Source organism: Panulirus ornatus, chromosome 31, assembly GCF_036320965.1.
Source record: "Panulirus ornatus isolate Po-2019 chromosome 31, ASM3632096v1, whole genome shotgun sequence".
Classification (NCBI taxonomy): domain Eukaryota; kingdom Metazoa; phylum Arthropoda; class Malacostraca; order Decapoda; family Palinuridae; genus Panulirus; species Panulirus ornatus.
This window is the reverse complement of record NC_092254.1, coordinates 12,928,249-12,953,900: the sequence shown is the minus strand read 5'-3', so window position 1 is coordinate 12,953,900 and position 25,652 is coordinate 12,928,249. Positions and strand designations below refer to the sequence as shown.

Sequence of the window (25,652 nt, the reverse complement as noted above, 5' to 3'; positions counted from 1 at the left end):
CACAAGCATCTTTTGCACAATCCATCACTGATTCCCTAAATACATCCCATTCCTCCCCCACTCCCCTTACTTCCATTGTTCTCACCTTTTTCCATTCTATACTCAGTCTCTCCTGGTACTTCCTCACACAAGTCTCCTTCCCAAGCTCACTTACTCTCACCACCCTCTTCACCCCAACATTCACTCTTCTTTTCTGAAAACCCATACAAATCTTCACCTTAGCCTCCACAAGATAATGATCAGACATCCCTCCAGTTGCACCTCTCAGCACATTAACATCCAAAAGTCTCTCATTCGCGCGCCTGTTTATTAACACGTAATCCAATAACGCTCTCTGGCCATCTCTCCTACTTACATATGGATACTTATGTATATCTCGCTTTTTAAACCAGGTATTCCCAATCACCAGTCCTTTTTCAGCACATAAATCTACAAGCTCTTCACCATTTCCATTTACAACACTGATCACTCCATGTATACCAATTATTCCCTCAACTGCCACATTACTCACCTTTGCATTCAAATCACCCATCACTATAACCCGGTCTCGTGCATCAAAACCACTAACACACTCATTCAGCTGCTCCCTGGGGATAGGGGATTAAGAATACTTCCGACGTATTCCCTGCGTGTCGTAGAAGGCAACTAAAAGGGGAGGGAGGGAGCGGGGGGCTGGAAATCCTCCCCTCTCGTTTTCTTTTTAATTTTCCAAAAGAAGGAACAGAGGGGGCCAGGTGAGGATATTCCAAAAGAGGCCCAGTCCTCTGTTCTTAACGCTACCTCGCTAACGCGGGAAATGGCGAATAGTTTAAAAGAAAAAAGAAAAGAATATATATATATTTTTCTTTTTCTTTCAAACTATTCGCCATTTCCCGCATTAGCGAGGTAGCGTTAAGAACAGAGGACTGGGCCTTTGAGGGAATACCCTCACCGGGCCCAATTCTCTGTTCCTTCTTTTGGAAAAAAAAAAAAAAAAAAAAAAAAAAAAAAAACTATATATATAGGGGTTGACGTGCTTTACCGGGGTTGATGTGCTGTCAGTGGATTGAATCAGGGCATGTGAAGCGTCTGGGGTAAACCATGGAAAGCTGTGTAGGTATGTATATTTGCGTGTGTGGACGTATGTATATACATGTGTATGGGGGTGGGTTGGGCCATTTCTTTCGTCTGTTTCCTTGCGCTACCTCGCAAACGCGGGAGACAGTGACAAAGCAAAAAAAAAAAAAATATATATATATATTATCCCTGGGGATAGGGGAGAAAGAATACTTCCCACGTATTCCCTGCGTGTCGTAGAAGGCGACTAAAAGGGGAGGGAGCGGGGAGCTGGAAATCCTCCCCTCTCGTTTTTTTTAATTTTCCAAAAGAAGGAACAGAGAAGGGGGCCAGGTGAGGGTATTCCCTCAAAGGCCCAGTCCTCTGTTCTTCACGCTACCTCGCTAATGAAGGAAATGGCGAATAGTTTGGAAGAAAGAAAAAGAATATATATATCATATGTCATTGAAAAATATTTAAAAAAGTAGTACACTTTCCCCTATACTGGTGTAGTAGAGTGCTGACTTGACAGGGAAGGGCCCCGGCTGGTGTCACAGATGCTTCTTCTTTATATATGTACACCACAACTATGGGTTTTCCTAGGCGTGATTTCATTCTACATACACCTAAACACATTACACACTACATTTTTTCTATGTGATTTTACACATCTTATACTTATCATTTACATTTAAGTATTTTCATATATCATATGCATTATATATGTACTCACATATCATATACGTACACACACAGAACATTATCTACATGAATAAATAAATAAAAACTGTCTTCATCAAAAATATACACACTGCAACAACAGAAATGGTTTCTTTTATCATAAAACTAACTATGATAGGGGGTGTATAAATCTGGCATCCTACCCGGAAGATGCTATTGTACTCTGTATAATGAATAATATTTTCTTTAAGCCGTGCTTTACAAATGCTAGAGACATATATGGACGGGAAAAGTTAGAACATCAACTGATGGTGACGGCTGTTTCCTAAGAAAACGTCATTTGATATTAGCCACTGTGTAAGGATTAAGACAGGTTTATAGAATGAACCTAACTTACTTTGTAGCACAATACAGCAACAATAAATAAGGTTCTGTGTCCAAATGATATCAAAGTCACACTTTGTTCCACAGGGGAATGATCCCATGATATACAGAACTAACCACCCGTGGGTAGATGCCCTCTGACTTGATACCCCTAGTGTACCCTCTTTGAGCTAGTCAGGATATGGGACTTTTGGCCTTGAGGTCTGTCTTCTGCTCTACCGATGACAAAGGAATATAACGTGATCTTGACTTCAGCAAGACTGTCAGTACATCAGCAACAACTGGGATTCTGTGCACTGAACACAAACAAAGCCTTGTTGAGACTCAGCAATAAAACCATCCAATAAGGTTACTGCCATGACATCTCGTCTTGGCTCCGTTAGTGATCACTGGTACATTAATTTGGACATGGGACATTAGGCCTCGGAGTCAGTATTCACTTCCTCTATCAAGGGCACAAAGTCAAGATTTAATCTCAACAGTTAAACAGTGACCAGCAACCATCATGATTCTGTGAACTAAAGACAACAAAAGCCCTATCTCCATAAAAGAACAGTCCCATTAAACAGTTGGCAGCAGGCAATCATAGACTACAGAGGTACTACCACCTGAGTACTCAGAGAGTAAGTGGCAGTGGTACCATGAGCCAGCGCTGCAACATTCCCCATCTCCAGCCCTAGCTAGTGTCTTTCCTTTCTGCCTTAACTACACATGGGTTGCTGAAATACAATTCTCAAGCACAGACACTTCCTCCACATCACGTAAAAATTTTTGGCATGTAACTCTCTGGACTTTATTCAATATCACAAACTTCCTATTTCACTTACAAAGTTCTCCTCTCCAGCCCTAGCTAGTGTCTTTCCTTTCTGCCTTAACTACACAAGGGTTGCTGAAATACAATTCTCAAGCACATACACTTTCTCCATATCAGGCATAAATTTTTGACATGTAAATAACTGGCCAAATTTCCTATTTCAATCACATAACCCCAGGACTCCTTACAGATGTACCCATTTCTGTATTTTTGCCAAGAATATTAAGGATACAGGAACAGAGAATGTAAGGCCGAATATCAAGGGTATGGGGACACAAAATGTAAGGCTATCAATTTTGATATGAAGAAGAGGTGCTTAGGAGGTTTGGTGACATCACAAAACACAAGGTTATTAGGAAAATAAAGATAAAGTAAGAAACCAGAGAATGTGTCTGAAATTCTGAACATCTTACCAATTAGGAACTCATGCAGTTGGAGGCAGAAGGAGCATAAACATCCAATTTACAACCATGGGTATTGTATTCAGGCCACAATCTGTGAGTCTGTGTTTCTAATGTCATTAAAATTTCTAAAATCCAAGCATTGCTTGGTCCCTAAGATTATGGATTTTCAAATTTCAACATGCAACTACATTTTTTTTTTTGATTCATTAAAATCATGCAATCAGGGTTATTCTATATTTTTCTTATGAATCAAGAAGTTGCATTCAATGTTTTTGAAGGGTTATGCATTGAGCCTATAATCATTGACTTCTAAAGACATAAACATATCTAAACTGGACTATGATCCCGTTGGTCTTGCAATGGGACTGTCTCTTGCAAGTGCATCCTCCTCATCCTTGCCAACTTTGTACATTACCACTTCTCTCCTCTTCAGATTAATCAGAATGAGAGATATTCTTCTTTGTTTAATTAACTCACCCAGGACTCCCCATATTTTCAAGGGCATAAGTTCTTATATAAATGGTGGGTGTGTTGTGCACCCAAAATGGGCAGATGGGGGTCTGTGGGGACTCAATGGGCACTGTGGACTTACTTCAGATGCAGAAAAAAAAAAAAAGGCACGCAACTATCCCCCATGCTTACTAGAGGGCTACTAAGGCCTACAGGATGTTTCAGTAAATCTATCTTTTAGTCCGGTGTGCCATCTAAGGCCAGCTGATAGATTTTACTATGCGTGTGGAATAAAAGTTATTAAGTGACTAGATTGAGGACTATTGCACCCAACTACTCTAGCTGCAACTGAAGATGATAGCACAGAAAAGGTTAACACAACAGGTAGAGTGGATGTACGCAATTTTCTTTTAAGACAGGAAAAGCAATTGTGTAAAACAATATGTGTCGTAAATTTTATGATACTGGTTCCCTGATATCATCAGTCATATTCCCAAAAAACCTGTCATTCTATGAAATATTACACGAGCAATTCAAACCCAATATATAAGGGGAGCTACTTTCCTTACCACCAATTTTCCATACCTGAACCTTGAGTATAGAATATACGTGCAACAATGTAACCAATGAACTACTTCCCACAGAACTGCAACAGTTGGCTTTAACATTCTTAACTAAAACTTATCAGAAAATGTAATGATAATATGAGATGGCAGTGGAGTAGGCGTTACTGGGAAGGAAAAGGGTTGTCCACATCAATCCCAAAATTATCTGATTCAACAGCTATTTCAAGAAGAGGTAAAAAAAAAGTTTGCCTAAGCCTTTTTAAAAAGATACACACGAGCTGTGAGGCATGCCTTTTTTTCTCTTTATAAAGTTCCTGTAGCTATGTGAAGCAACTGTAAGCATTCTAGAGAACAAAAGGGCATGTTCAGAGTTAGTGTCCATGTCCTTAATGAGGGCTACTTCATGTGATTTAGGTTAGAATACTTAGCACTGAGCACGACTATATAAAATTACCCAAAATTCATAAAGTGGGTAACAAACACAATTCAGGAGTCAAAACATCAGTAGTAAAAATAAAGTTTTCTCCTTCCACAAAAACAATGAGTCAATGCATAAATATTTTATAAAATCAGCAAAAAAGTGACTAAAAATAAAATGCCAGAAAAAGGAACAGAGATGCCAACCTTGCCAAACAAAAAACAGAACAAAGATGGCAAAAATAAGAAACTTTGAGTGAAAAAAAAAATTACAAAGCAAAACCTATAACCATGCACAATATAGGCTGCACTTTCCACACAGGAAATTGTGATGTCCAGTGCTCAAGCCGTTATCTCCATTCATTTATCTACATGTGGAGAGTCCACAATTATTCACTTTACAACCAATAAAGTAAACTAGCCAGTAGTGTTTCATTTTCAGTCCTTGAACTAAGTCAACTGAGAATCTAATGTTTGTTTGTCCATGCATATTCAGTCCGAGCTAGATAGCTATTCTCATAAGCAGCGGTTGCATGTATGTACTTCTCCAGAAGCCTTTCACTGAACTTCAATTGATGACAACTGTTTTTTTTCTTTTTAGCAAAGCTATACACTTTCTGTGTGAGGAAATCTGATAATGTTTATGTGTCAAGACAGGCAAAATTCAGTGATTTTTTCCTTACCAGACTGAAAATTCTCTCATCTTCAGCACTGCTGTGAGCAACTGACAGGATAGCAAACATGATTCTGGGAAGACGTAACAAGAATTATCCCTTAGTTGTGAAATAGCATCCCACAACTCTTCAGCCCTTTGATCAAGATATACACCTTCAAGCTGATCTACCTGGTAGTGAGCAAATTCAAGTTCAAACTCATCTATATGCTCTTCCATGAAGTGGGATTTCTTCACAAAATAGAACACTGATGCAAACTTTGCATCCATTTTCTCTCTTGAGTAGCAACACTTGCATTTTGAATCAGCTCATTCTTCATAGAGAACTTCTTGAGCACATAATCACATACATAAAGTATTTCCTGACGTGAAGAATTCTTCCTTCTGATTTGATGAGACTGCTTTTGTCGTGAGAAAGTTCATAACATCATTCCCCAAGATGAGATCCTCATCTGGTTGTTGATTGCATTTTTCCCTATAACTGCACTGTTCAGGTGATGGAGAACTTGCAATCACTCTGGGCTTCACAAAGTGGATCAGTGACTTGTACAAAGATCTGTAAATTTTCATGTAAAACATGAATCTTTGTTGCTTCTTGCAGCTCAAGATTGAGCTTGTTGGATAGAGGCATGGTTTTAAGGAGGAATATATAATAAAACTTGATGTAATCATTAAGTGTTTTAAGGATCTTACCAGCTTTGTCCAGAGAAACACTTGCTGCACAGTTTGCACTGGAAGACAAATCAGCCTTTTTCCTGCTTCCAATCAATGTAGCTTCAGATGAAGCTTTCTTTCCATTGTCTACACTACAAGTATCTGATTTATCCCTTTCAGTGAGTGTACTGACATTTGTCTTCATTCCTACAAATAATACCCCAGTAGTTGCTGTCACTGTGTCAACTTTGCCCTGCTGGCTGTGTGAGGAAGCCTGTCCTGCACTGCTGGCTGTGTGAAAAGACGAAGGCAGAGACATCTTCTTTCATGAGGTTTGACCAGCACTGCTCTTTCCTAGGAAAGATGGAGTGACCTTACTTGTCCTGTCTTGAAGTGTGGCACAACTACCACTTGAAGAGACTTTTTGTTTCTTCAACTACTTTGGAGTGTCATCATCTACATTCCATTTCTTTCCTTTGGACTCTGCTTCTTTGGAGAAGTACTGTTTCAAATGCTCCAAGTGTTCAATAAGTCTAGTCAGTGTCCTTTCCAAGAAAGCTAGTGAGTACACACATTTCAAGGTTGCATGCTGTTCAAGATTGCACAGGGTCTGAACCTCCCTGAACCATAATCTTTGTGGCACGTACTAGATTTCTCCAAGTAATAATAAGCAGGATCGAGTAAGTCCACTGGTGAAAATGGCAGCTGGCTAGCTCCTTTCTCAGCAGGGAGATGAAGAAGATGACAAGGACATCCCATGATGAAATCATCTGGATTTTTCTTCTTTACAAATGCACCTACCCCATTCTGCCCCTCTATTATCACAGCTGCATTATCTGCTGCAAAAGAAATGACATTTTTCCATGGGATCTTACAATCTGTTATGACATTGTCAAAAAGCTGAAAGATGTTCCTCCCAGTAGATCATTCCTTTGTGATAGCAATTTCCAGCAGGACACATAGAACTCTGTTCACCTTAGAATCAAAGCATTACACAATAACGGGCTATAGCTGTTCTTGTGCCCCAAGATCTGAGCAGCCATCTGCTGACATAGAGAGTGGTTCTTCTCTGATCTTCAGGATTAATTAATATGTAACCCATGCATAAACCCATATTGAATGGTATAAATGAAAATAAAAATCATAATCTAAACATGTTCGTTGATGTGCAACACAAATGTATATCCCAGACAGTCGCACGTTAACTGAGATGGAAATTGACATGCTGCTGACTGTATACAGGATGAATCAATGGAGCAATCAAATAATCAATGTGCTTTCCCTAACAAGGTGGGGGTTAGCAACTATGGAATGCCATTTTATCCCTATCTTCTGGAGCTCTGACCAATGCTCCTATACTACCTTTCTTAAATTTACTTCTTTCATATCATCTAACCAACCTATCCCTTGTCTGCTGTAGAGTTGGTGAGTTTTAGATTTGGATATGACCACACATAGTTTTAGTCTTCAAAACACTGATTTTACGGCCATAATCTTCTTTCCTGACTAGATTATCAATGATTTCTAGCAAATCATTTGCAATGGGGCAGCACAACCAAAATCGGTAGGGGTGTTGACTGAAACATATCAGAACCCCTAACAAAATCTGGAAAATCTGGAATGAGGGTAACTGATCTGCTTTTTATTGTTTATATTTTATCCCTGGGGATAGGGGAGAAAGAATACTTCCCACGTATTCCCTGCGTGTCGTAGAAGGCGACTAAAAGGGAAGGGAGCGGGGGGCTGGAAATCCTCCCCTCTCAATTTTTTTTTCTTTTTTATTTTCCAAAAGAAGGAACAGAGAAGGGGGCCTGGTGAGGATATTCCCTAAAAGGCCCAGTCCTTTGTTCTTAACGCTACCTCGCTAATGCGGGAAATGGCGAATAGTATGAAAGAAAGAAATGAATTGATCTATATTTAAATCTAGACTAGATCTAGATTTTCATTATAAAAACATCAAATGCAGAAATGGAAGTAAACATAGCTTCACTCACATTTTCTGAGGCAACAAATGTAATACTGTGTTCAATTAAAAATAAAAAGTCAGTCATCCGAGTCTCTGCTCTGATTATTTTGCAATCAGTCCAATGATAGAAGAATCGTCCATTGTTACGATTGCTCCATGAACATTCTGCCATGATGGTATGTTTTTTCCTACTCAGGTGGGCCTGAATGTCATTCATTCCTTCCGTGTGCAATGCAAAAATCCAAAGCACAAACTTGACATCATGCAGTAAATTCCTCCTTTCTTAATTGCACAATGCAGGGCCACTTCCTGGAGCATTCCAGCCGAAAAGTCTGCTTCTTCCTCCTCGATTTTGTACCCGAAATCGAGGCCATGATAAAGTGACTTCAATCTTCTCCAGCTTACCGTTGACTTGCTCAATGATACATAGGACGGTATGTGATACAAACAACGGCAAGCTAAAACATCAGGACCAAGTTTACCCACGTGGGAGATGGCTGAAACATTTTGACCTCTTCAAACTCTTCCATTATGAGTTAGTCATTGTCTTATTGATTTTCCTTGTTATATCACTTTTTAAATGTCTTAAATAAACATGATTTGGCATTTGTAATGGTAATATGAACATTTTCACTGGTTTGTTAGAGATTAGCTGCACTAAATTTTGCAGGAAATTATCAAATTCAATAGTAGTTCAATTTATCCTGGTTAATTAATGGACAAGGTCCAAATAAAGTGATGTGATGATGTAACTTACGCGCTGAGGAATAATGAAAAGTAACAACAAAAATTTTGCTAGAAAAATCGAATAGATTTTTCTAGCAAAATTTTCATTGTTACTTTTCATGTCATTGCTGGAAAATCTTAGTAATATATATTTTACTACTTTGAAGAACAGCAACAGATGGAAGGGAACTAGTAATTTCTTATCCACTTCTATACATGATAATTTTGTGCATCTTTTTGAAGCCTCAGGAGGCCCTGGCCTAAGAAGAGAACTAGCCTGGTTATACAAGCTAAAAATATGATCAGATGGTAGGACCAACCGTGCAACAATTTGTGCAATCATTTCTGCATAAGGTCGGAAATTGACCAATGTCTGACTGTTATTTTGTACACTGCATTAGTACTTGTGTGCATGATGAGAACAGACACTATATATTGAACAGTGCAACCCTGTGAACTTCCCATACATTACATACAAAATACATGTACAGTACATGAACCTACGACCAGAATTTAAAAAAAAAAAAAAGCATTTTACAAAGAAAAATTGTACTGCCATATTTATCTCAAAAAATGAATATGGCACAAACGTAATGGTAGGCAGCTCTGGAAGGAAGACCAAACTCCTCTCTAGATATGTAAGTGCAAAAAGCAAAGCAATGTGGCATAATCCTAGGAAATTCAATAACATCTTCCTATAGCATAAAGAACCAGCAGAGACACTAATTTTGAAGGTCTTACGACACATAAATAAGAATGATTTGTTGACAAAGTTAACCAATCCCTTGTCAATGTTAGTATATCCAGGAAAGTTCATAAAGTCAATGGGAATGGGAAAAGTAAGTAATATGGGAGCCTCACCCCTAAAAGTAGGAAAACAACTAAATATCTTATCATCATTATGTATCCCTAAGACCCCCCTCTCTTAAAGATCCAGCAGCTTCAAAGCTGCATCACCATCAGTACCACAGAAAGGTGAGATTCCTTTGGAGTGACTAGTTCTTCAACAAGATTGTACCGTGATGATACAACCTTACTGAAGGAGACTTTCTCTCAAAATGCAACCACAAGCAGGTAGGGTATGGTAACAACTTATGTAACTATGTAATAAGTCAACTTTCAGCTAATAGAGCTCCAGGTGAATCTTACACACTTCAGAGCCACTTATGAAACATCTTTTTAAGCTTACCACATTCAAATAAGAAAAAATTGAACTGTGGCAAGAAATATAGCAACTCTCAAAAATGCAACTTTCTCCAGAGATAAAAGTAGTATCATCTGCTGATTAACTCAAATCTGGACACGAGTAAAGAACCAACTGATCTATCTGTCATCCCCAATGGGGATATAACATAAATGCAATTTGTTACAAGATTTCAACTTGTCACTAGTGTATCTAAAGTCTGTTGCGTTTTTACTTAATAATCAGATCCTGCTGATGTTTGCATCTTCAATGTATCATCACAGACAAATCAGGCTCAAGCATCCTAGCAGCTTATTTGATCAAATATACAAATTACCTAATTCTTGATGACTTTCACAATACATCATTCACTCATACAGGGAGTGGCACATTTTCTTAAACTTATTGTTATTAACAATGCATGTGCTGATCTTTATCTACCTAGAGTCTTATCTAAATACCTATTAGCACCAACCTCTACAGATGCTCATTTCATCCTACATTTATCCACTCCCTACATTCACACCACTTCAGTTTTCTCACTTGACTAACAGTGATCATGGTCCCAAATCATCATTAAAAATAGTATTCATCTATTACCATATGACTAGCAACTCCTTCACTATTTCTGATTACCTATGATCAATGCCTCCCACTTTTATTAGATTTTACATACACGTATACTTCACAACATTTCTGACTTTTTATGACTTGCATAACTACAGCATACATAATGCATCCACTTATCAAAAATATGCCATGACTAGCTTGTTCTGTCCTTTCCATGTGAAATACAGTAACAATTAAATACAATGTATATAAAGTTATGTGGAATGTCTTTAAAAATTCATCATATGAATGACTTTTATCATATTTCTTACCTGTTCCTTAATTGTGTAACTATGTGATCTCACCACATCTCTTGCAAGTTTCTTACCTTTTAAACTCAGAACTATCTATATTTTAAGGTACTCAGCAATCTAGCTTTAACTACCACAAACAGCTTCTATGCAATATCAAAATACAAAATTATTGCATCTCCTTACTGTACAATACAGCTCCACCAAAAAGGGAAAAAAAAAGGCTGACCGAGGCTATGATTCAAAGAAGCTGAGAGTAATCACACTTACCTTAGTATTCAAAGGCTGTGTACAGGTTACAGGTTTTTCTTGTATTAAAGCTATCCTCAACAAAAACTAAGCAAAACAAACTACAGTACAAGCACATGCCACTCAGTTTAGATGCAGATTTGATTAATGGATACAAATAGATAGGCAAAGATTACAACTCAAGTGTACTGTATTGAAAATCTTACACTGAAAAGAAGTTTTTATTTTCATGCATAATAACTGCTTGTATTATTTTGCAACTGTGGCTTCATATCTTACTTGCAATATCAAAGATTATCCTATGCAATAATTTATCACACTTGTCATGACTGCTGTAAACGAAAAATGTATCCACATTTTCTGCTGACAAGGTTAATATTCATTCTTACAAATGATGATGTTCTTGTATATATTCCAGCAACTAAAACTTTACTGAATGAACAAGTAAAATCCTGTGTACATAAAGCCTGTATGCTATTGAATATTAGTATATTTACTGGACAAATCACAAAAAATCCTCTTAATCAGGAATGTCATTTATCAAGAAATTTATTGAAATTACTACACTTCAATTTCTGTAACTTTTGGTTATGTGCATACCACATAGGCATACCACATCGAAGACATACAACAGAACCTGAAATTTGGTTAAAAATAATAACCAATCTCAAAAGTTACTGATCACAGTTTAGTAAGAGTATATATAATTCCCATAATGTTTGAAATATGCTGCTCTTTTAAAATATGGAGAGAGAAAAATAAGAAAGAAAAGGATAAGATGCTAGTGAACAAGAGTGTTTGTCTCAAAAGAAATTTTATTCATTTTCAGATACTGCCACTATACATAAGCCTCTTAGAAAAAAAAATGTCCTTGTAGTTAATACAGCTTTGACTCTAGAAGAAACCATCTCAAATTATATAAAAACTGTACATTGTACTTCAATTCATCAGGGGCAGCTCTTGTTTATGTGCACATTTCAGTTATGTATTTCAGGTCTTTTTTAGACCGAAGCAATAGATGTAACTGTGGCTGATCTGTAATACCTTATCACCACAGCACAGCTGATAATTTCTGTTTTCCAATTTCATCATAACTTCTCACATAGGAAATAACAGTGTCCTCAGGCACCCCTTGATTTTGAATGTGGTCAGATTTCACATATATCAGTTGTTAACAACATTTATTAGTATATAAAACTGAAATGTCTTCATTCCATTAGAGCTTCCTGTACTTCCCTCACCATTAGTGCACGATGCAGCATTTTTGAGAGACTGGAAGGCTGCACAGCTTGAGTTGAAAACCACGTTGGAGAATCAGGGACACAGGATCGCTCAGGATAAACATAGAACATGTTAGGCTGATTGCGTACACTTTCCGGGCTGAGAGAGAAAAAAAAATTATAAAACAGAAAATCACACATACTTTTCTAGCAATTTCCCTACATGTGAGACAGCATTCTCAAAGAAGACTATGAGGCCTAGACATGACATAACTAAGGGTCAATAAACATCAAAGCAAGAAGTATCCTATTTGGATTTGGATTTGAACAGAAGTTACATGTGATATGAGTGAAAACATCTATTTCTGTACCATACACTTTTTTCAGTTCTTAAAACTAAAACGCATCTTTTAATCACAACTGATAAATACAATAATATATATCAAAGTGCATTTTAAACCAGTGAAATAATTCAGTTATATTCTAATGAAGAACATATAAGATAACAAAGTGAGGAGCGTTAAAGCAGTGTCCGAAACCATCTTACACTTTCCATGTCAGGATTGCTGGTCTTGCTTTCTGTCTCAGTAAAACAGAACTACCAGGCTAGTCCTACCATCTTCTTACACGAACCATACACCTAATCAAACCTTGCTTACTATCATTACTTTCTTTTCACACAAGTACACTTGCCAATTCCTGTCCACTCAAACATTTATAAGTAACATCATGACAGAGTCGTCAAATCTATGGCCCCTAGTCCCCAGCATCATGGGGTTCTAAGAATCTCTGGGTTTCTGCCTGAATCTACTGCCAATTAGGGGGAGGTCTCCGGCAGTAGTAGTAGTACTCATTCCTCCCACAACCTTTCCCTCCCTGTGAGACCTTCCTCTTTTTCTATGCACTATACCAACCGTGGTCTCTCCAGCAAACTCTCCTTCGTTGAACACCATGTGTTCAGAGCCTCTCCTAATATGTTACTTAACTGTGAGACACATTTGTCTAACGACGTTCTCACTACTCCCTTTTTCACATCTAATCATAACCTCCACTCACGATTCTGGTTCACAGGTGGTGTTTGTGCATATTCCAAGATAAACACACCTGTTGCACACCTCAAGGACCTTGAGTTTCCAAACTTGGATGTTACATGGTTCAAAATCTATCTCCCTACTACCACACTTGTCCTGTGTTTCACCTATTGCTCTCTTAATTCTGCAAATTTTATATCTTTCTTCAACTATCTAAACTCCTGTCATGAGACTGTGACATCCCCTCACCCACAAGCCAAGTGTGTATATAAGTGAATGGGCCATTCTTCCTCTGTTTCCTGGTGCTACTCGCTGATGCAGGAAACAGCGACTAAGTATAATAAATATAAGATTAATATATTTTTATCTTTCAAAGAATCAAATTTCAATATTCTGCAAAAATACAAAACAATACTCACCATTTAGAAACATAAAATTCATAAAGCTTGACTGGGCATCTAAGTGGATCATCTCTATTTTCATGCATCTCAAAATTTCTCTTTGGTTTTCCATCTGCAATACAAAGGTAAAGAATGATAATACAAATCTTAGAATAACTGTTTGAAATCAATCATTTATATTAAGATCTCTCATAATTTCAATATTTCTTACATATATTACAAAAAGAAAGCATCAATCAATTCTTTGCCAGTCTTGTAATAATTCAGAGACAGGTATCTACATCAATTATATCAAGATTCTAAGAACAGTATCTAATAGTACTTGAGGAACAGTTCAAAATGCCAACATGCACAAGACTATTTAAGTATATCCTTAAACTCTGATAAGATCAACAGAAAACAAACAGCCTACAACTTCATATCAATCAATACAGACCCAAAGATGGATATGAGAGTTGATTCCAAGCTCTGATCTGTTGATATCCCTAATTCAATAACAAGGATGTATTTGTGTGTGTGTGTGTGTGTGTGTGTGTGTGTGTGTGTGTGTGTGTGTGTGTGTGTGTGTGTGTGTGTGTGTGTGTATGTGTGTGTGTGTGTGTGTGTGTGGCTGTGTGTGTGTCTGTGTGTCTGTGTATGTGTGCATGCGAGCACAGACTGATCTTCAATACAGTTAAATAATAACGAACATGAAAATATGCCTGGCATCAAGGTCTCATCTCTAAGCTACCATCTTTTGTCTTCCCTACCTCACTTTGCTCCTTAATATCAAGCTTCCTCTTCAGCTGATCTATCTCTGTAGTTGTTGATGGATCAGCCTCACCTCCAACAGCTGTGTCCCTCAAGATTTTGTCCTATCTCCTACACTTTTTCTCCTTTTCTTCAACAATTTCCTCTCTTCCACAAATAATCAAGTCCACTAATATGCTGATGACTCAACACTGCATTCATCCACATTCTTCAATTCTGCTCCCTCATCTCACTCTATCTACCTACATCTTGTCTTGACACAGCTTCCTCAATAAACTCAGGCTTGGACAGGATATCTCATTGGGGGTAGACGAAATCTTATCAAATCTAATGCCTCCAGGACCCAGTTTCTATCCATCTCTCTATCAGCAATTCCTCACAACTCTCACCTTTCCTCTGACAGTCCAGTAATTCCACCTCTTGACTCAATGAACATACTTGGTATTATTGTAACATACACTCATTACTAGGAAACCCCACATTAAAGGAATAGCTAAGTTTGTCTATAAGAAATTGGGTGTCCTGTTTAGATGTAGATACTTCTTTACTTCCAAACACTTGCTCCATTTATAAAGGACTGATTCATTCTTGTATGGAGTACTGCTCTCACATTTGGGTGGTTCTAGCTCTGCATCCTTACTTGACAGACTGCTCTCACATCTGGGTGGTTCTAGCTCTGCATCCTTACTTGACAGAGTTGAGTAGAAAACGGTCTTGACTTATAAACTGTTCCAGGATATCTTCCAAACTTGACCCACTTGCCCTACACTGTAATGTTGGTTCACTTTCCCTCTTTTATAGGTATCACTTTGGGTTTTGCTCCTAAGAGTTGGCTGCTTGTGTACCCCAACACTAGCTAGATCACACAATACTCAGCAGGCTGCTGTGTCCTGTGATCACTGTGTGGCCATTGGCAACTCATGGGTAGACTGTTAAGATAACTGTTTCTTTCCCAACACCTCAAAGCTTTGGAACTCTACCCTTTCATGTCTTTCTCAATAACTATGACCTGGTACATTTTAAGAGAAAGGTTTATCATATCCTCCAAAATTAGTAAATACTTTCCCCATCACTTCATTTTCCCTTTCATAATCCTTTCTATATTTCAATCAAGGCCCGGCCTTGATGTGGACATTTGTCTGTGACTGGAGCCTCAAAAAAAAAGAAAAAGCATAAGCCTAAGCTACTGTCAACATTAAAAAAATCTGATTTCCCAACAGCAAAAATACAAGCTTTGAAGGAGCAAAAATAACTTCTCTACCACTGGCAGAGCTCTACCTGAGGTAATAAAACCCAAAAGGCACATCCTTGAGGATTTTGATCATTACAAATCATAAGAAACTGGTGAATGCTTGTACATAAGACCTCAAAAACAAGGCCTATGAAGTCACGGGCAGAGCTGAGACAGCATGAAGTAGCTAGCCACCACCATTAATCTCTTCCAGTCACAAATCAAAAAATGCTTTTTCAAAGAGATGGAAAGGAAGGGAAGAGAGAATTTTTGGATATTCATAAGGCCCTGCCTATTGTACAATGAATTTTTCAAAAACCTAACTTCACTAACTATAGATAGAACCCTATGAGCATCTGAGAACATACTCACACTGGCTAGAATGAAATTAAGGGAAAACCTAAAACATCAAAACTAAAGGAAAGCTTAGCCACTTTTCAGACCACCCTCTTCTGAAGTCAGCTTACTCAAAGCCAAATGAGGGAGGTCAGTCAGATCTAAAGAAAGACAATGAAAAAAGTTTTTGTCAAATGCCAGAGACCTCTCTTGCTAAGTTCATTCCATGAAAGATTCCTTGAAAAATCCATGGTAAATGTCACTTTCCTTACATCGTGGGCTCTAAGATAACAGACCAAGGTGTAAACATAGTATTACCTTCTTGATTCACCCAATAATAGTTTCTTGGGGTAAAGGCTTAACCAATTTCTTTTGTGGAATGTTTGAAGTTACCTAATAGTTATTCAGTGCATTTTAGCACAAAAGAGATATCTAAAAACTTTTTTTTTTTTTCTTTTTTGCTTTGTCGCTGTCTCCCGCGTTTGCGAGGTAGCGCAAGGAAACAGACGAAAGAAATGGCCCAACCCACCCCCATACACATGTATATACATACGTCCACACACGCAAATATACATACCTACACAGCTTTCCATGGTTTACCCCAGGCGCTTCACATGCCCTGATTCAATCCACTGACAGCACGTCAACCTCGGTATACCACATCAATCCAATTCACTCTATTCCTTGCCCTCCTTTCACCCTCCTGCATGTTCAGGCCCCGATCACACAAAATCTTTTTCACTCCATCTTTCCACCTCCAATTTGGTCTCCCTCTTCTCGTTCCCTCCACCTCCGACACATATATCCTCTTGGTCAATCTTTCCTCACTCATTCTCTCCATGTACCCAAACCATTTCAAAACACCCTCTTCTGCTCTCTCAACCACGCTCTTTTTATTTCCACACATCTCTCTTACCCTTACGTTGCTTACTCGATCAAACCACCTCACACCACACATTGTCCTCAAACATCTCATTTCCAGCACATCCATCCTCCTGCACACAACTCTATCCATAGCCCACGCCTCGCAACCATACAACATTGTTGGAACCACTATTCCTTCAAACATACCCATTTTTGCTTTCCGAGATAATGTTCTCGACTTCCACACATTCTTCAAGGCTCCCTGGATTTTCGTCCCCTCCCCCTCCCTATAATCCACTTCCGGTTCCATGGTTCTATCCGCTGCCAGATCCACTCCCAGATATCTAAAACACTTTACTTCCTCCAGTTTTTCTCAATTCAAACTTACCTCCCAATTGACTTGACCCTCACCCCTACTGTACCTAATCACCTTGCTCTTATTCACATTTACTCTTAACTTTCTTCTTTCACACACTTTACCAAACTCAGTCACTAGCTTCTGCAGTTTCTCACATGAATCAGCCACCAGCGCTGTATCATCAGCGAACAACAACTGACTCACTTCCCAAGCTCTCTCATCCCCAACAGACTTCATACTTGCCCCTCTTTCCAAAACTCTTGCATTCACCTCCCTAACAACCCCATCCATAAACAAATTAAACAACCATAGAGACGTCACACACCCCTGCCACAAACCTACATTCACTGAGAACCAATCACTTTCCTCTCTTCCTACACGTACACATGCCTTACATCCTCGATAAAAACTTTTCACTGCTTCTAACAACTTGCCTCCCACACCATATATTCTTAATACCTTCCACAGAGCATCTCTATCAACTCTATCATATGCCTTCTCCAGATCCATAAATGCTACATACAAATCCATTTGCTTTTCTAAGTATTTCTCACATACATTCTTCAAAGCAAACACCTGATCCACACATCCTCTACCACTTCTGAAACCACACTGCTCTTCCCCAATCTGATGCTCTGTACATGCGTAAGACAAGGGAGCAAATGGGAACTTCAGTGAAGGGCGCAAATGGGGAGGTGATAACAAGTAGTGGTGATGTGAGAAGGAGATGGAGTGAGTATTTTGAAGGTTTGTTGAATGTGTTTGATGATAGAGTGGCAGATATAGGGTGTTTTGGTCGAGTTGGTGTGCAAAGTGAGAGGGTTAGGGAAAATGATTTGGTAAACAGAGAAGTAGTAAAAGCTTTGCAGAAGATGAAAGCCGGCAAGGCAGCAGGTTTGGATGGTATTGCAGTGGAATCTATTAAAAAAGAAGATGACTGTATTATTGACTGGTTGGTAAGGTTATTTAATGTATGTATGACTCATGGTGAGGTGCCTGAGGATTGGCGGAATGCGTGCATAGTGCCACTGTGCAAAGGCAAAGGGGATAAGAGTGAGTGCTCAAATTACTGAGGTATAAGTTTGTTGAGTATTCCTGGTAAATCTAAAAACTTAGAACCATCAATTTATGATTATATATATTTTGGATTTCTCAAAGAAGTTCAACAATCTATAGGAAAAAAGAAAAAAGTTCATACATATTTGCCATTTCCCTTGTCAGTGAGGTAGCATGAAGAACAAAGAAATGAGCCCCTTAAAGGAGAAAATCCTCACTTGGCCCACTTCTGTTACTTCTTTTGAAAAATTAAAAACTGAAGGGAAGGATTTCCCACCCCTTTTAGTTGCCTTCTATGACATGCAGGGGATATGTGGGAAGTATTCTTTCTAAAATTGCAACAGAAGAGTCCCATGTTGGGATAGGTCTCTATCTATATCTATTTGATAATATCTCTCTTGTCCGTTCGCTAAGGGAACTTCCTTAAGGGGATTGCCATGGCAAAAGTCTCCCCATAAAAGCAAACTCTAGTGCTACTTTTTAGCTTTTAGTGCCTCAGCCTTAACAAGCCAACAGCAAGGGACAATTCTAGCTCAGTGCTATCTGAGGCTCATATCTAAAGTTCTTACAGACTATTTAAACCTAATGTACTACCTAATGTCCCAACCTATTACTTCTACCTAAAATGCTCCTAACTTATGTTTCTACCTAATACCTCTACCTAATGCTCATGTCTAATGTTCCTTTTTTCTTTCAAACTATTCGCCATTTCCCGCATTAGCGAGGTAGCATTAAGAACAGAGGACTGGGCCTTTGAGGGAATACCCTCACCTGGCCCAATTCTCTGTTCCTTCTTTTGGAAAATTAAAAAAAAAAAAAAAAAAAAAAAAAATGTTCCTACCTACTACATATATCTATTGCTCCCACCAATCTGCCCAAAGGCAAGGCTAACGTACAGTGCTCACTACAGGAAAATCTTGGGTTACAAAGAATGAGCTGTGAAGTATTGTCAAGTGTTATGTGGGACAGAAAGCTAGCAGTCTACATGTGGGTGGGGCATAGGTTATGCCCAAGGTTCAGCACAGTATGATAAATCTTCAGCAGACCAGAGAGATCCATACTAGTACCTCTCTCTATCCTCATGTTGTTATTTTTTGGGGTCATAAGTCTTACCTAGTAAGACACTTATATATAACATAGTCATTTATTCTGCCTATAAAATCCCTGTAAGGAAAAATTCCTGTGTATAGCCCCCTAGATATAGCTGTTTTTTCCTCAGCATCTGCTATTTCTTGCTGCTGATACCAACATGCTCTGAACATTAGCAAAATTCTTCGTTATTATGGTTAGAGTGGATTCTTTTCTGAACAATGGGATGCACTGGAGCAGAGTGTAATATAGTCACGACAACTTTTTTTAAGTGCATTTTGAATAACAGATAGTTTTGCAGTAAATATGAAGGATTCTTCTAGTTGTTTTCCTATATAACATTCTTCTTCAATAACTACAACAAAGCCTAAACCTTCATCACATTTTGAGCCATCAGTATATGTCTTTGTTCTGTTATGCATGAAAAGCATCACGCTGAAGAAAATTACCTTTTGTTATTACAGAAGCAATGTTGCTTTTACTTGTTTTCATCCTGTCCCTTCAAAGTTTTATCCTAAGAACCTTCCAGGGAGATAGCCAAGTAAAACTCACTTCTTAAATTGACTTCTTTAGGATGAAATGAGGGAACTTTGTGTTTTCTTTAGGGGAAAAAAATTCAGCATAGACACTTTCTGAAATACCGCTTCAAATCACTGTCGAGTATATAATATTCCAATATGAAACACAAAATAATCAGTAAATGATCAAATTACTAACCTTCCTCTGAAGATTTTTTTGGGTAATATTTAAGTAGAGAAGTCCTCGTAACAGAACCTTCCTGACCAACATTTGATCTTCTCCACTGTTTCACAATTTGTACAAATGACAAGGCATAGTGCTCCTCTACTGTCTGCAAAGTAAATAAGTAAAATTCTTTGATATGGTTACTTTGAAAGTTAGCCCATTCCCTATATTCACTCCCATTAATTCTATCCCTAGTTACATGAGGCACATCAGGCACAATCTTAAATCTAATTCTATCTCTAGTTACATGAGGCACATCAGGCACAATCTTAAATCACTAATACACACCCTCAACACATGCCCAATGAGTTGACACAAAATTTCTACACTTAAAATTCACTTGATTTTTCTATTTGCTTACTATGTCGATTTCTCAAGTTGGACCAACATTAACATTCATAGCATCTCTGTACACAAAATGCTTTAACTACATATTATCTCTAAACATTCCTCTGGCATCATCTGAAATATCCTTAGCCCTAATCAGTTCTATGTTAGTATCTCTCCATCAGTCTATCTCCCCCTCAACTCTGCCTCCAAGTGGTAACACATCAAGTGAAAAGTCACCTTTGAGGGGACTACATCACTGTCTATAGACCATAAGAGTAAGAGTAGAGAGTCAATGAGGGACCTTCTAAGTATTACTGTTCATCTTCAAAACCAACCTATTATCTGCCATATGTCCTACAAGCCCATGTCATCCTAAAAAAAACTTTCCTTTATATGCCTATCTTTTTCCTTACATCATATATCTTTCACATTTTCATTTTTCACTCTACCCAACTTGTTCGTTTTAAAAATACTGTGCAAGCTACCTATCTCAACATCTCTTATTCTTTACTTTTCTGACCATACATAAACTTGCATTTCATATCCACATAAAAGCTACAACATTCTTACACTGTCTATATTTACATTGTTTTCCATTCACTTAAAAACTTCTAACCTGTCAACTATGGTGGGCCTAAAATATCAGCTTCCCCCAAGAGCAACACTTCAAAATAAAAAGAAATTCAATAAAATTATATCATCATTATCATTATCATCATTATCATTATTATTATTATCATTATTAGGGCAAATGAGAGTTGGGGTGAGAGAGTATCATTAAATTTTAGGGAGAATGAAAAGATGTTCTGGAAGGAGGTAAATAAAGTGCGTAAGACAAGGGAGCAAATGGGAACTTCAGTGAAGGGCGCAAATGGGGAGGTGATAACAAGTAGTGGTGATGTGAGAAGGAGATGGAGTGAGTATTTTGAAGGTTTGTTGAATGTGTTTGATGATAGAGTGGCAGATATAGGGTGTTTTGGTCGAGGTGGTGTGCAAAGTGAGAGGGTTAGGGAAAATGATTTGGTAAACAGAGAAGAGGTAGTAAAAGCTTTGCGGAAGATGAAAGCCGGCAAGGCAGCAGGTTTGGATGGTATTGCAGTGGAATTTATTAAAAAAGGGGGTGACTGTATTGTTGACTGGTTGGTAAGGTTATTTAATGTATGTATGACTCACGGTGAGGTGCCTGAGGATTGGCGGAATGCGTGCATAGTGCCATTGTACAAAGGCAAAGGGGATAAGAGTGAGTGCTCAAATTACAGAGGTATAAGTTTGTTGAGTATTCCTGGTAAATTATATGGGAGGGTATTGATTGAGAGGGTGAAGGCATGTACAGAGCATCAGATTGGGGAAGAGCAGTGTGATTTCAGAAGTGGTAGAGGATGTGTGGATCAGGTGTTTGCTTTGAAGAATGTATGTGAGAAATACTTAGAAAAGAAAATGGATTTGTATGTAGCATTTATGGATCTGGAGAAGGCATATGATAGAGTTGATAGAGATGCTCTGTGGAAGGTATTAAGAATATATGGTGTGGGAGGCAAGTTGTTAGAAGCAGTGAAAAGTTTTTATCGAGGATGTAAGGCATGTGTACGTGTAGGAAGAGAGGAAAGTGATTGGTTCTCAGTGAATGTAGGTTTGCGGCAGGGGTGTGTGATGTCTCCATGGTTGTTTAATTTGTTTATGGATGGGGTTGTTAGGGAGGTGAATGCAAGAGTTTTGGAAAGAGGGGCAAGTATGAAGTCTGTTGGGGATGAGAGAGCTTGGGAAGTGAGTCAGTTGTTGTTCGCTGATGATACAGCGCTGGTGGCTGATTCATGTGAGAAACTGCAGAAGCTGGTGACTGAGTTTGGTAAAGTGTGTGAAAGAAGAAAGTTAAGAGTATATGTGAATAAGAGCAAGGTTATTAGGTACAGTAGGGTTGAGGGTCAAGTCAATTGGGAGGTGAGTTTGAATGGAGAAAAACTGGAGGAAGTGAAGTGTTTTAGATATCTGGGAGTGGATCTGGCAGCGGATGGAACCATGGAAGTGGAAGTGGATCATAGGGTGGGGGAGGGGGCGAAAATTCTGGGAGCCTTGAAGAATGTGTGGAAGTCGAGAACATTATCTCGGAAAGCAAAAATGGGTATGTTTGAAGGAATAGTGGATCCAACAATGTTGTATGGTTGCGAGGCGTGGGCTATGGATAGAGTTGTGCGCAGGAGGATGGATGTGCTGGAAATGAGATGTTTGAGGACAATGTGTGGTGTGAGGTGGTTTGATCAAGTAAGTAACGTAAGGGTAAGAGAGATGTGTGGAAATAAAAAGAGCGTGGTTGAGAGAGCAGAAGAGGGTGTTTTGAAATGGTTTGGGCACATGGAGAGAATGAGTGAGGAAAGATTGACCAAGAGGATATATGTGTCGGAGGTGGAGGGAACGAGGAGAAGAGGGAGACCAAATTGGAGGTGGAAAGATGGAGTGAAAAGGATTTTGTGTGATCGGGGCCTGAACATGCAGGAGGGTGAAAGGAGGGCAAGAAATAGAGCGAATTGGAGTGATGTGGTATACAGGGGTTGACGTGCTGTCAGTGGATTGAATCAAGGCATGTGAAGCGTCCGGGGTAAACCATGGAAAGCTGTGTAGGTATGTATATTTGCGTGTGTGGACGTGTGTATGTATATGTGTATGGGGGGGGGGGGTTGGGCCATTTCTTTCGTCTGTTTCCTTGCGCTACCTCGCAAACGCGGGAGACAGCGACAAAGTATAAAAAAAAAAAAAAAAAATAAAAAAAAATTATTATTATTATTATCATTATAGCAAATGGATTTGTATGTAGCACTTATGGATCTGGAGAAGGCATTTGATAGAGTTGATAGAGATGCTCTGTGGAAGGTATTAAGAATATATGGTGTGGGAGGCAAGTTGTTAGAAGCAGTGAAAAGTTTTTATCGAGGATGTAAGGCATGTGTACGTGTAGGAAGATAGGAAAGTGACTGGTTCTCAGTGAATGTAGGTTTGTGGCAGGAGTGTGTGATGTCTCCATGGTTGTTTAATTTGTTTATGGATGGGGTTGTTAGGGAGGTGAATGCAAGAGTTTTGGAAAGAGGGGCAAGTATGAAGTCTGTTGGGGATGAGAGAGCTTGGGAAGTGAGTCAGTTGTTGTTCACTGATGATACAGCGCTGGTGGCTGATTCATGTGAGAAACTGCAGAAGCTGGTGACTGAGTTTGCTAAAGTGTGTGAAAGAAGAAAGTTAAGAGTAAATGTGAATAAGAGCAAGGTTATTAGGTACAGTAGAGTTGAGGGTCAAGTCAATTGGGAGGTAAGTTGGAATGGAGAAAAACTGGAGGAAGTAAAGTGTTTTAGATATCTGGGAGTGGATCTGGCAGCGGATGGAACCATGGAACCGGAAGTGAATCATAGGTTGGGGGAGAGGGAGAAAATCCTGGGAGCCTTGAAGAATGTGTGGAAGTTGAGAACATTATCTCCGAAAGCAAAAATGGGTATGTTTGAAGGAATAGTGGTTCCAACAATGTTGTATGGTTGCGAGGCATGGGCTATGGATAGAGTTGTGCGCAGGAGGGAGGATGTGCTGGAAATGAGACGTATGAGGACAATGTGTGGTGTGAGATGGTTTGATCGAGTAAGTAATGTAAGGGTAAGAGAGATGTGTGGAAATAAGAAGAGCGTGGTTGAGAGAGCAGAAGAGGGTGTTTTGAAATGGTTTGGGCACATGGAGAGAATGAGTGAGGAAAGATTGACCAAGAGGATATATGTGTCGGAGGTGGAGGGAACGAGGAGAAGTGGGAGACCAAATTGGAGGTGGAAAGATGGAGTGAAAAAGATTTTGAGTGATCGGGGCCTGAACATGCAGGAGGGTGAAAGGCGGGCAAGGAATAGAGTGAACTGGATCGGTGTGGTATACTGGGGTCGACGTGTGTCAATGGATTGAATCAGGGCATGTGAAGCGTCTGGGGTAAACCATGGAAAGTTCTATGGGGCCTGGATGTGGAAAGGGAGCTGTGGTTTAGGGCATTATTGCATTACAGCTAGAGACTGAGTGTGAACGAATGGGGCCTTTGTTGTCTTTTCCTAGCACTACCTCACACACATGAGGGGGGAGGGGGATGTTATTCCATGTGTGGCGAGGTGGCAATGGGAATGAATAAAGGCAGACAGTGTGAATTGTGTGCATGTGTATATATGTATATGTCTGTGTGTGTATATACATGTGTACAATGAGATGTATGGGTATGTATATTTGCGTGTGGGGACGTGTATGTATATACTTGTGTATGGGGGTGGGTTGGGCCATTTCTTTCGTCTGTTTCCTTGCACTACCTCACAAACGCGGGAGACAGCGACAAAGCAAAATAATAAAAAATAATCCACTGCAATACCATCCAAACCCACCGCCTTGCTGGCTTTTATCTTCCACAAAGCTTTCACTACCTCTTCTCTGTTTACCAAACCATTCTCCCTGACCCTCTCATTTCGCACACCACCTTGACCAAAACACCCTATATCTGCCACTCTCATCATCAAACACATTCAACAAACCTTCAAAATACTCACTCCATCTTCTCACTTTCCCACTACTTGCTATTACCTCCCCATTAGCCCCCTTCACCGATATTCCCATTTGTTCCCTTGTCTTATGTACCTTATCTACCTCCTTCCAAAACATCTTTTTATTCTCCATGAAATTTAACAATACTCCCTCACCCTAACTCTCATTTCCCCTCTTTTTCACCTCTTGCACCTTTCTCTTGACCTCCTGCCTCTTTCATTTTATACATCTCCCAGTCATTTGCACTATTTCCCTGCAAAAATCATCCAAATGTCTCTCTCTTCTCTTTCACTAACAATCTTACTTCTTCATCCCTCCACTCACTACCCTTCTTATCTGCCCATCTCCCACCTTTCTCATGCCATAGGCATCTTTTGCGCAAGCCATCAATGCTTCCTTAAATACATCCAATTCCTCCCCCACTCCCCTTACATCATTTGCTCTCACCTTTTTCCATTCTGCATTCAATCTCTCCTGGTACTTCCTCACACAAGTCTCCTTTCCAAGCTCATTTACTCTCACCACTCTCTTCACCCTAACATTCTCTCTTCTTTTCTGAAAACCTCTACAAATCTTCACCTTCGCCTCCCCATGATAATGATCAGACATCCCTCCAGTTGCCCCTCTCAGCACATTAA

At 39.1% G+C, this 25,652-nt stretch overlaps 1 protein-coding gene across 4 annotated transcripts in view; it reads right to left on the bottom strand.

Moving 5' to 3' along the window:
• Window positions 1–11,816: 11,816 nt before the first annotated feature.
• The window catches only part of LOC139758827 (zinc finger MYM-type protein 3-like), a 104,840-nt gene continuing 91,004 nt past the window's right edge, over window positions 11,817–25,652 (bottom strand). For all 4 annotated transcript variants that reach the window (XM_071680661.1, XM_071680663.1, XM_071680662.1 and 1 more), the window contains 3 exons: window positions 20,116–20,248; window positions 13,733–13,826; window positions 11,817–12,442 (listed from right to left, as the gene is read on the bottom strand). In XM_071680661.1, the coding sequence (XP_071536762.1) occupies window positions 12,271–12,442; window positions 13,733–13,826; window positions 20,116–20,248 (399 nt within the window). In that variant the 3' untranslated portion in view covers window positions 11,817–12,270. The remainder of the gene's footprint in view (window positions 12,443–13,732; window positions 13,827–20,115; window positions 20,249–25,652) is intronic.